General features: G+C 45.4%; 1 protein-coding gene across 3 annotated transcripts in view; it reads right to left on the bottom strand.

Moving 5' to 3' along the window:
- The window catches only part of Epg5 (ectopic P-granules autophagy protein 5 homolog (C. elegans)), a 98,917-nt gene extending 91,934 nt beyond the window's left edge, over nucleotides 1-6,983 (bottom strand). Inside the window, exon 1 of one of the 3 annotated variants that reach the window (XR_386367.2) lies at nucleotides 6,833-6,979. Coding sequence is in view for 2 of the 3 variants with exons in the window: in XM_006526445.4 (XP_006526508.1) it covers nucleotides 6,833-6,892 (60 nt within the window). In the remaining variant the exon portion in view is untranslated. Of the gene's footprint in view, nucleotides 1-6,832 lie in introns of all 3 variants that reach the window. The other 2 variants (XM_006526445.4, NM_001195633.2) reach the window with 2 other exon arrangements.
- Between the last annotated feature and the right edge of the window lie 5,529 nt (nucleotides 6,984-12,512).

Genomic DNA, 12,512 nt, shown 5'->3' with positions numbered 1-12,512 from the left:
GTACCTGTGAGTCTAAAATAAATACTTACTGAACAAATAAAAAATAAACCCAGTGAGCAGGAAGTGACTACCCTTCTATGCAGAACTGCAATAAACATACAAGGAGCAGGAAAACCGGAAAGTCACCATCACCCCCAAGTGCTAGCCCATTTTCAATTGTGGCAATAAAATGCTTAAACCTGGATACTTATATTTATTAACACCACAGTTCAAAAGCATGGTGCTTCATCTGTAAGGATTTCTTGCCCCATGACATCACAATAGCAAACCCTACAGAAACGGGGAAAGATTGTATGAGACAGAAAGCTGGAGAGTGGAGGTGCCAAGCTCACTCTTGTTATAACAACTCTGAGAACTACCAGGGTCTCATGTGAACCACGCTAATTCCTTCAACAGGCATCCCCTAATATCCTGCTGGGCCCACAGCTCCTCCTGTATCGCTGTGAACTTTTGAACATATGACTTCCTCCTTGGGGGATATATTTAAACCACAGTGACAGTGATGCCACGATGCCACGGGCATGACAAATGTTACAGTGACTGAGCCAGAACCTGAGCAAAAGCAAAACAAACAGTCTCAAGTATTTCATAATTACAAAAGAAAAAATAGTGACTTTCAATGGAGAATCCTGGCAGACACACCATAACCAAATAACCAAGCCAGCATTGTCAGGAAAGCATTCCTCAGCAAACATCCCCTGATACAATGTTCCAAGAGAGACAGCGTTTCGGCAAACATCCCCTGATACAATGTTCCAAGAGAGGCAGAGTTTCAGTGGTGGCCTTCTAGCAAGGCATAACCTCAATTTACCACTGAAACTGCCAGCTGAAACTCAAACAATCTACAAAGTAACTCTGTCATGGAGCCGGAAGAAAAGGGGAGAGTGAGCAGCCGACAGAGGAAGAAGGAAGCTACAGATGTGCTAACTAAACTAACTTGGGATTCCAGAATGGATCCTGGAACAACAAAAATAAAAAAATTATTTTAGGGAGAAAACTTGAAATGCAAATATATTCTATTTTTTAGTTAACATTATTATACCCAAGTTAATTTATTGGTTTTGATAAGCCCTTCTGTGGCACAGAAGACGTAGTTATGTAATTGGATAATTAATGAGCATAGATAAATGGATAATTAAGGGCATAGAGATAGATAGATAGATATCCTAGCACTGAGAGGCAGAGGCAGATGAAGGACCACACATTCAAGGGCAGTCAGACCCTGTATCAAAAGAAAGGTAACTGTGAGCCAGGCCTGGTGGAGTACACCCTTACCCCAGCATTCAGAAAGCAGTGGCTAACTCCTTGTGAGTTCCAGGCTAGAGCTACAGAGTGAGACCCTGTCTTAAATAAAAAAATTAAAAAATATGAGACTGGAGAGATGGCTCAGTGATAAGAGCACTGACTGCTCTTCCAGAGGACCTGAGTTCAATTCCCAGCAACCACGTGGTGGCTCACAACCATCTGCAATGGGATCTGATGTCCTCTTCTGGTGTGTCTGAAGATAGCGACAATGCACTCACATATATAAAATAAGTAATTTTAAAAAATAAATAACTATTGGATGGGTGAGGGGTAAATATGATCAAAGCATGTTACATGCATGTTTGAAAATATCACATTATTTTGTACAATCAATAATACTAACAAAAATGTGATCAGTGAATCATCTTTAAAAAATTAACCCTTAATGTATATGATGGCGTGGCACTATGGCACACCCAGTACTTGGAAACGAAACAGCAGGATGAGGAGCTCAAACTCATCTTCAGGTACAGAGAATTCCAAGTCACCCTGCTACATGAGGCCCTATCTCAACACCACAACGAAAGCAAGTGACCCCGAACAAACAATTATAATTATGGTCTTAAAAGAACATGTCTGAGCTGACGAGACGGCTTGGCAGGTAAAGGGGCTGCAAAAGCCTAATGGCCTGAGTTCAACTCACAAAGCTGGAAAGGCAAAATGCACAGTACACATGAAAAGTAAGTAGGTAAGACACAATAGGCCATTTCTTAAATATGGAAATCTTATTTAAATGGCATTGTAAAAGTGCTATTGCATTAAAGACTGTGCATGGGGATGCTCTCAACACTCAGGAGGTAAGGCAGACTGCTCTATGTGAGTTCCAGGCCAGCCTGGTCTATACAGCCAGGGACATACGGAGAGATGTGTCTCAAAAAAATTGAAAAAGAAAAGAAAAAAGTTGTTACAGTCAAACAAACTACACATGGGAATGAAAGTTCATTTTTGGCTGTGAAATTTTAAGCAAGAGAGTCAAACAAATCACCTGTGCTTGCTTATTATTCTTCTCTGAACGCTCAGCCAAAAAATTCTACAGATTAATGGCCAAAACAATAAGCTATTTCAATATGTGTGGAAGAACAGCTAAGCGGTTCTGAAGCAGACCATGAAACTATTACAGCGGCCGACATTCAGGAGCTGCACAAACACCCTCGAGACAAGGTAACTTTTTTATTATGCTATTATTTATTTATATTTATTATTTTAATAACATTTATTTGTTTGTGTATGGGTCTTTTGCCCGTGCACCATACATGTGCCTGGTGCTGCAGAGGGTGTCTAAGTACCTGGGCCTGGAGTTACAGACTGTTGTGAGCTGCCATGTGGGCGCTGGGAACCTAAGTCAGGTCCTGTGAAAATGCAGCCTGTGCTACCAACCGCTGAGCCATCTCCCCAGCCCCACACGACTCCTCTTAACTGCTGCTCATGTACCCTCTTCCCTGCGAGGACAACAATTGTCTCTTTTGGGGAATTTGCCTGTGTTTGTGTTCACAATTTACATCATTCTTTCTTAAAACTTTTACATAATTTCTGGTCCTGGACCTTGGGCTTGTCACAGTCAAATGCCCTGGAGGGCTGTGGTGGCAGAAGAGGGCAAAGCTAAACTAGAAGGGCACAGGCTGTGACAAACAGCATCTCCTGGAGAAAGAGGTGGGCTGTCCATTTCTGAATGTGCATGTGCACACGATCGTGTGTGTGCTTCTTTAAGCAGTGTGAAAACAGTCATGCAGTATGTTTGTTCTGAAACACAGGTGGGAACGTCAACTATGCCTTCCACCTCTCTCTGCATACTCCATTAAGTAAACCTACAACTCCTTTCTTTCCTTAAAAGACACGGACCTCCTTCATGAATCACTATGGCTCAGTTTTTATATTGTATGCAATGCCTGTTATTAGACTGTTTTAAAACCAGTGTGGTTTATCAACCCAGTGTGTGCCCCACGCTACACATGTGGCATGAAGCCTAGCCTGGGATCAATTAAAAGGAGGGAGAGGTAGGCATACCAGCACAAGTGTCAGATCCAAGCACTGGAGGCAGTTTTACCAGCTCTCTTTGGGTACAGACTGCCACACAGGTAGAAGGCATTGTGCTTCGGATGGGGCTCTTTCTGTGAGCACTGTCCCTGGGGCTTCAAGATTTTAGTGTTGCTCTGATCACCTGCCAACCCTGCTTCCCTCATCCGAGGCACGTGGCTGACTTGACCTCTCCCTCCCTCCTCCACTCTTTCCTCAGCTTCCAGGACCCACAGTCTCCGTGAAGGCCGTGGGAGCACGGCCCACCTCACGAACTGCTCATTTCTTGGCAGCTCTGGCTCTGGCTCCGGCTCCTCCTCTTCCTCCTCCTCCCAACCACTTAGTAATGAAGGGCAGTTGGATCTGACCACTTCTTTAACTTACTGATCTATTATTAATATATGTGTGTGCACACATGCATGTACATTCTGTGTGTCTGTGAGAGGGAGAGACAGACAGGGTGGGGCAGGGGAGATGGAACATATGGGTGGAGGTCAGAGGACAACTTCCAGGGCCTGGTTCTTTCCTTCCCCCTTTCTTTGTGCTCCGGGATTTGATCTCAGGTCACCAGGCTGGCACATATATCCCCTTACCTACTGAGCCATCCTACCACCCTTCTTACTAAGGCATTAATCCAAAGAATGAGACGATTCTGCTTCTGGCTTAAATGCCCTCAGTACTGCTACTGTTTCAGTATCAGGGACAGAACCCAGGGTGTTTCACATGCTATACAAATGCCCTCCACCCTCTGCCCTCCATGAGGGGCTATGTCTGCCCTCCATCTCTGCATCCTCCAGTTCTCTGCCATCTGAAGCTATGTGTTAATTACTGGCAAATTTTCATCTCAGCCTCAGGCTAAGTCCAGAAAACTAGATTCACATATCCAACCCCACACAATATCTCTATGCTACTAACAAACTTTTATTTCAAAACCTACACAGCCCTGGCTTCCACCAACCCTGAGGCCTACAGCAGATTTCCCTCTTCACTGTAACCCAACCAACTAATGTCCCACTGGTACTTTTTTTTTTAATTATTTATGGCTTTCTTGGATTAACTACAAGACCTTAATGAAACTGTCACCGCACTACAGTGTGGCACTCTGGGTCACATAAAGCTGTGTCCCTAGGCCACAGTCACTAACACTTGGCTCCGGAATGAATCTCCTACTCCCTCTGAAATCTGAGCTGTTTTCACATTAATACCCCTGGTACTTTCTTTTCAACCACGCAAGCGCAGAGTTCCCCGAGAAGCCTAAGTCAGAGCCTACCCTCCTCTGCTCAAGCCCACACAAACTCTAAAGTCACAGGGAGGAAAGGCTAACCTCCTTACAGGGCCTGCCTTTCTGACCACTCCGCTTCTGCCCACTCGCCCCACCCTAGCCACACGGCCCCGTTGCAATTTCAAGGACGGAACACACTGGCTTTCGGTCTGTTAACCCCTCCAGTCTGCAGCACCCTCTCTTGTCAGTCTCCTTAACAGGGGTGGAAGGGGACAAATGCCTTTAATCGCAGCACTTGGAGGCAGAGGCGTGCAGAGTTCAAGGCCAGCCTGATCTACATAGTGAGTGCCAGGACAGCCAGGGCTGACAGTTTGTCTCAAAATAAACAAATCCAAACAAAAACAAACAAGTCCCCCTGAATAAGGACTGCACTGCCCAACTATTTGAAACTGCAACCTGTCCAAGCCTCTCACAAGTACTGCAAAACTCGACCACAGCTGTTCTTTAGCCACGGCACTGCTCTCACCTACTAGCATGTGTCTTAATGTCGATGAGTACTGTTCAGTTGGGTTGGGTTTGGCTTCTCCTGACTGTAAGCACCAATGAGGCCTAAGGGTTTTCTCCTATATCCCAAACGGATAGAATCCTTTTGTGGGAAACAATACGTGGCTCTCACAAGGCACAAAGGAGGCTTAGATAATAATAATACATAGCACTGCCCAACTTTATTCCAACAACAACCCATGCCTAGAAGAAACAGAGGAGGACAACAACTTCCTAAGCAGTAGGGGGGGGGGTTGTTAACCAGGAAGCATCCTAACCCACCCCATCTATTACCAGACACACCTGTTGGTTGTTAGAAGTTCCAACTTGATACAATGTTTCTGAGACAGGGTCGGCTCATATAACAACATGCTAACCTAGACGTCATTATCAACCCCAGCTGGCCTTGAACTCAAACCTCATCCTTGAGTCAGCTGAGTCTCATTTCCTCCGGTGTCATCATCACTCGCCTAACTACAAAACCTATTAAATCTGCAGAGCAAATCCAAATTCAAGACTCTGTCCTATTAAACCTACGTTTACTAAGATAAATGAAGTCCAGATCCTCAGAATGGGGGGTGTGGGGGGGATTTTTTCTTTAACAGAAGATCAAACTAAAAGAATAAAACCATTATTAGGGCTCTGTCTAAAGTATCCAGTAGTAAACACCAGACACATAACCACAACTTGTCATCCTGGAGTCACCTACCAGGTAGTTAGCACTGAGGAATGTAGGCCAGGTACTGGGACAAATCCAGAAGCCACAGCAACCTTGGCACAACAGCACGTGACACTCCACTTCCTGAACTAAGCCTTTGAATCCATACCACATTACCAAAGGAATCCACACACTTCGTTTGCACTCTATTAAATTAAGTTTCTACAAATCACCGTTAAAACTCATTCCCAAACACACAAAAAGTTATACTTTAGGTTCAGTAACATCACCCATTCTGAAGAAGGAAATCCCCCTATGTATGTCAGTAATATCACCTTCATTGTTGATTTCAATTCGTGTAAATTCTGTTTTGGATAAGGCAAAGTTTGTCTAGATGATAGTCAGGTCTGGTGGCACACCGAACCTCTGGGAGTTTGAGATATATGGTGAGTTCCAGGCCAGGCAGGGCGACATAATTAAAACCCTATTTAAATATACATAGTTATAGCTACAGATGGGTCTAACCAACACCTTAGGGTAGAATGTAACTTGTTCGTCTCAGCAAGTATACAGGAGCAAAGTGAAAAACCCAAAATGCACCTAAAAACAAGTCCACCTAAAACCACGCTGACATGCAACAATCCAGAAAAAAAATTTCAAACCCATCCCTACTGCCTGGATTCTGCCCTGGGATGATTTCTGTATATTCACGCCACACTGTAAACAATCAGATACACGGGAAATAACACTGTCGCTCTGAATTTTGAAAACGAAGAGGTTTGACATATCGCTGCTATCTACAATCTATACTTCCCAGGCGAAGGACGTCAGGTCTCCGTGCATTTCCAGAACCTGGGAGGGCTCCCATGTTACAGAGGAGAGGCTAGGAAGTGAAAGATGGAGGAAAAAGCTGCCTCAGCGCACGCAGCCAGGCGTTGGTGTGGGAAGTAAAGAAAATGAGCAAAAGCCCAGTGAAGTCGGGTCAGGGAGCCGGCCAAGCGGCCCTGACAGCGCGACCCCACGGGACCCCACGGGACCCCACGGGGCGCGCGGCGAGCAGAGGGCTCGCATGGCAGTGACAGCATCCTCACCTTGCCTTTGGTGCGGCTGGCCTTGGCCTTGGCCCGGCGGGGCTTCACAGCCTCGGCCATACACCCTACCTCCGCGACGTCGCGGTCTGTTTCTGTCAAACTCCTGCAATTCACGCAAGCCGCCCAGTTCCGGCCTCCTGGGTGTCACGTGACAACCCCTCCACCACTTGGGCATGGGAGGCGGCAACTGGAGGCCGTACGGGCTGCAACTTGGGCCAAACTAGTAAAGGACTACCTGTACACGAAAGACAGCCCATTCTGGCTCAGGGCCCGCCCTAGCACTCTCCCCGCCTCCGGCCACGCCCTGTGAACCGCAGGGTGAACCTCCACCTCTCTGGCAGTAGGATGGCACTCAGAGCTCCTCTCTGCCTCCGCAGCTCGCAGAAAGAAGTTCTACTTGGACCACGTAGTGCCAGGAGAGGCCTTGGCAATCTGATTTTGATACCTAGCTAACCGGCTCGAGTCAGCCTATATCTACGTCAGGTTTCCGGAAAGAAACATTATGTCCATCCAAAGTGAACTCCTATCTGCTGTTTTGTTGAAGGGGATGATGATTATAGCAGACATCTCGATGTTATTCTTACTTCACAAATTTGCGGGCTAGATAAGGAACATCTGCTTGAAGAAGACAGACAAAAAGGTAAAAAGAAATGAGAACGGAAAAACATTCAGTGTACATTCTGCACACTTTGTTTCAATTGACGATTCCAGCTTTTAATAAAAGAAGAAGAAGAAAAAAGAAAGCTGGGGCTAATGAGATAGCTCAGCGGTTAAGAGCGCCGACTGCTCATCCAAAGGTCCTGAGTTCAAATCTCAGCAACCACATGGTGGCTCACAACCATCCGTAATGAGATCTGACGCCCTCTTCTGGGGTGTCTGAAGACAGCTACAGTGTACTTACATATAATAAATAAATAAAATATTAAAAAGAAAAAGAAAGAAAGCTGGCCTCATCTTTGGACCGTGAAATGCCTCTAAAGTACTTTAAACGGTGTTTATTGTTAGGATCTGTCAACTCTCCTGAAAGGTCAGCCCTTCTGGTGGGTAAATTCCTTCTCTGATGTGCACCCGGGACTTCCAAGGCAACAGTAGATAGTATCTGATGAATGGAATTAAGGAATATGAGTTGTTTTGTTGGGAGGAGGTGGATAAGACAACACTGGTATCTACAGGAGGAGAGAAAAGACTAACCACCCATCTGTAGGATAACCTAAAATAAAAACTCCAGGGTGATGGCATGAAAAACTGAGTGAGTGGACTGAGCTTGGTGAGATACTCCGTTACTCCAGCAGAAGCAGATCTCAGCAGGAGGGGCCAGTGAGGGAAGAAAAAGGACTTCAGAAATCAATGTGTATGGGGTGGTGTGTTTGGTTGGCTGTTGTTTGGCATGTTGTTGTTGTTGTTGTTGTTGTTGTTGTTGAGACAGTGTTCTTCAAGTGGTCCTGGCTGCCCTGGAACTACCTCTATAGACCAGGCTGACCTTCAACTCAGAGATCCACCTGTCTCTGCCTCAAGGCGTGTACAATCTATCCTCTCTCTCTCTCTCTCTCTCTCTCTCTCTCTCTCTCTTTCTATAGGTAATTTTTTCCTATTCTTTAATCTTTTTTTACAGTTCAGTCTTTATCTCCCCTCCTGGTCCACCCTCAGACTGTTCCACATTCCACACCTCCCTCTCTCTCCACAGGATGCCCCCACCCTCACCCCACCCACCTGACCTCCCCACTCCCTGGGGCGCCAAGTCCCTCAAGGGTTAGGTGTATCTTCTCTGACTGAGTCCAGACCTGGCAATGCTCTGCTGTATATATGTGGGGGGCCTCACATCAGCTGGTGTGCGCTGCCTGGTTGGTGGCTCCGTGACAGAGATCTCAGGAGTTCAGGTTAGGTGAGACTCTGGTCTTCCTATAGGGTTGCCCTCTTCCTCAGCTTCTTTCAGCTTTTCCCTAATTCAACCACAGGGATCATCAGCTTCTGTCCACTGGTTGGGTGTAGATATCTTCATCTGACTCTTTCAGCTGCTTGTTGGGCCTCTCAGAGGGCAGCCATGCTAGGCTCTTGTTTGTAAGCACACCATAACATCTGTAACAGTGTCAGGCCTTGGAGCCTCCCCTGATCTGAATCCCAAGCCGGTCCCTGGACCTCCTTTTCCTCGGGCTCTTCTTCATTTTTGTTCCTGCAGTTCTTTCAGACAGGAACAATTCTGGGTCAGAGTTTTTGACTGTGGGATGGCAACTCCATCCCTCCATTTGATGCCCTGCCTTTTTTCTAGAAGTGGACTCTAGTGACTTATGTGGTGTGAGGACTTGAACTCAGAACTTTGTATATGCTAAGCAAGCGCTCTACATCTGAGCTATTTTAGTCCCTGTGTGATGTCTTGTCCTTGAATTGTATTGAGTAGTTTGATGGGTTAGAGTAGGGGATTTAGAAGAGACCGTTGTTTTGTTTTGCAGAGCTAAATACCAACCCACAACTCCAGCTAGACAAGTGCTGTGCCATAAAGCTGCACCCCAATTTTGTAAGCCCAAACCCTCAACAACAAAAAAATATCAAGCTCCCTAGAATGTAGATGGACTTGGTAGTCCTGACCTTTGTATACACTAATCCTCGGAGAATTGACTAGGACCTGCATTCCTCTGCCGCTCTACCTTCACAAATACAGAAATGCAAATCCACAGGTCCCTTATATAAAATGGCATAGTTTCTTCATGAGCCCTATGGAAATCTATCTATATATTGTCTCCCTTACTTTATTAGTAAATTCACATACACAGCGTTTATAAACACTGAAAAGTGTTTTATAAACGCTTTTCAGATTGTATGTTTATGGGATACCATATGTTATGGTTTGTGGCACTATTTGAAGGTGTGGCCCTGTTGGAGTGGGTGTGTTACTGTGAGCATGGGCTTTAAGACCCTCATCCTAGCTGCCTGGAAGTCAGTCTTCCACTAGCAGCCTTCAGATGAAGATGTTGAACTCTCAGTTCTGCCTGCACGATGCCTGCCTGGATGCTGCCGTGTTCCTGTCTTGATGATAATGGACTGAACCTCTGAACCTGTAAGCCAGCCCCAAATATATGTTGTAAGACTTGCCTTGGTCATGATGTCTGCTCACAGCAGTAAAAACCTGACTAAGACACTATGTGCTACTTTAAGGATTAAGGTAAAAATGCGAATCCAAAACTTTTCACCATTTCCCTGAGCTCAAGTCATCCTCCTGCCTCAGTTTCCTGAGTACCTACAACTACACACAGATGTCGCCATTCCTAGCCACTGTCCATATGGTTTACTTGGTCATCTCCTAGTCTGGAACACCCTCACTGCCTCCCCCACCCCTGGTCATTTTGGTCTTTAAAGTTCTCTGAGCACCACCTACTTGCTCTGCAAAACAGAATGAAGCCAGTGATGCTCTCTACCTCCCAAACAGCCCTCCTGCTTGTGTGTGTGTGTGTGTGTGTGTGTGTGTGCATATGTGCCAGTGTGTGTGTGTGAGTGTGCATGTGTATGTGTGTGTGCATGTGTGAGTGCGTGTACAAGCATGTGTGTGTGCGCGCGTAGGTGTGTGTACATGTGTGGGTGTGCATGCATGTGTGTGTGCGTGTGTATGTATGTGTGCGTGTGTGTGTGTGTGTACGTGCATGTGTGTGCATGTGCGTGTGCATGTGTGTGCATGTGTACATGTGTGTGTGTGTGCGAGTGTGTGTGTGTGTTCTACTTGTTGAATTTGCTTTGAGTCAGGGTGTCATTAAGAAAGTAGCCCATGTTGGCCATGAACTCACAGATGCCTCTGCCATCCAAGTACTAAGATTACAAGCTTATGTCAGGATGCCCAGTCTGCATGTCTATTTCTAAATAAGATAGATCGTAGATGCAAAATGTTCACCAAAGTCTTGTTCTTCATTTTTATAAACACTTTTCAGATTTCCCTCAAACAGACTGAATTAATTTTCATTGTAACTTTGAGATAGTAAAACACTTTTAACCTCAAGAGAAAATTTCCAACCAACTGAACAGGAGTCAGTCAGTCATAAAAGGACCAGGATTCTCATGTTATGGCCTTGCAACATTTAGTATGAGCATGATGATCTAGAAGTCAGCCAGTGTCTGGAACAGGACTTGTCATGAAAGGATTTAAAGGAAAGCAGCTGTGCCTTCCTAGATGATGCACAGCTACAAGATCCCATGCCAGGACCTCTGTTGCCCTCCGGTGGTCATTCCCCAGTAGTGACAACTCTTCCAGAGTATTTCTGAGAAGTTATTGATTCTTGTAGTCAATTACTTCCTGTACAGCACCCTGTAGGCAGCCATAATTTTTCATTCCTAATTACTAAATACATGTTGTGAAACTGATATGGAATCGGGCTAATTTGAGCTAAAATTCTTTCAGTTCCTTGAGTCAATTAGCATGTAAACTAAAAGTGTCCAGCTGCATGTTCTTTTTATCGGATTCTTGGCACAGATGTTATCTCTCCCATTAATAGATTGCTGTTTCCATAGGGGGAAACATGCAAAAGTATCCATTTTCTATTATTCTCCATTTCACAATTTTCTCCACTGAAAGAGAAAAAGAGGGGGGGGGTTTAAGTCTTTGACTTAGTTTTTTACGTCCTCAAAGCATCATAGGTGGGCAGACACAGCAAGTACCTCTCTCTCATTCGACCCCAGGCTGGCCTCAGACTCACTATGCAGCAAAGAAAGACCATGAACTTCTGATCTCTCCACCTCCCCATCCCAAATGCTGAGATTATAAGTGTATACCACCAGGCTGATGGTGGGGAATCAAAACCAGGGCTTATGTATACTGGGAAAGTGGGAAAGGTCTCTACCAACTGAACTACAAACCTAGCTCTCTCTCCCTTCTCCCCTCAACTCACTAAGCAGGGTTTCACTGAGCCCAACTTAACCATGAACTACTGATCTTCCTGCCTCAACCTCCCAAATGCTGGAATTACAGGTATGGGCATGGACCTCCACACTCTAGATAGCGTTTACATTTCTGAATGTGCAATACCAAACAACTCTGTGTCAGAGTCCACTTTGACCACCTATATGAAAGGCTGAGTGTGTCAGGAAAATACAGCAAACCAAGACCAACCCTCAACTAATGAGTTTAGGAGTCGGCATTGAAATAAAAGCATGAGCTAAACTGTGTCCCCTCCCCAAACACTTACATTGAAGTCCAAACCCGCAGGACCTCAGAATGAGACTTGATTAGGAGAGGTAATTGAAGTAAATGAGAGCCTAAGTGGCGCAGACCCTCTTGGGTCCCTTGTCCGCGTAGGACGGGTCTCTGGGTGCAGATGGGCAAGCAGTCGGCGGAAATGACAGACAGATGCACACAGGAGATTGTGTAGAATCTGAATGTAATTTGTCAAGTCGAGCATGGAACTTTTTATACAAAAGAATAACAAGAAACCAGGCAAGATACATCCACCGAGTTACAGTGACACAATACAAAAGGAATGTATACATCAAAAGAAGGCAGGGACCAGGCCGCTGCCACAAAGAAGGGAGCCAGGTATAAAACTAGTCTACTGTTAAGCCCACCACCAGGGGTTCTGCTCTAGCAGACCTTCTCATGAATAATGCAATACCACAAGCCCCTTATTTCCTGGGCCCTGATAAATTCTTGTCTGAGTGTAACTTTTAAGTATCTGTGGAGAATCTCCATTTGTCAGAAGAATTC

This window comes from Mus musculus, chromosome 18 (assembly GCF_000001635.26).
Source record: "Mus musculus strain C57BL/6J chromosome 18, GRCm38.p6 C57BL/6J".
In the NCBI taxonomy this organism is placed as follows: Eukaryota; Metazoa; Chordata; class Mammalia; order Rodentia; family Muridae; genus Mus; species Mus musculus.
Note: the sequence above shows the minus strand (reverse complement) of the source record. Positions and strands in the feature narration are given on the sequence as shown.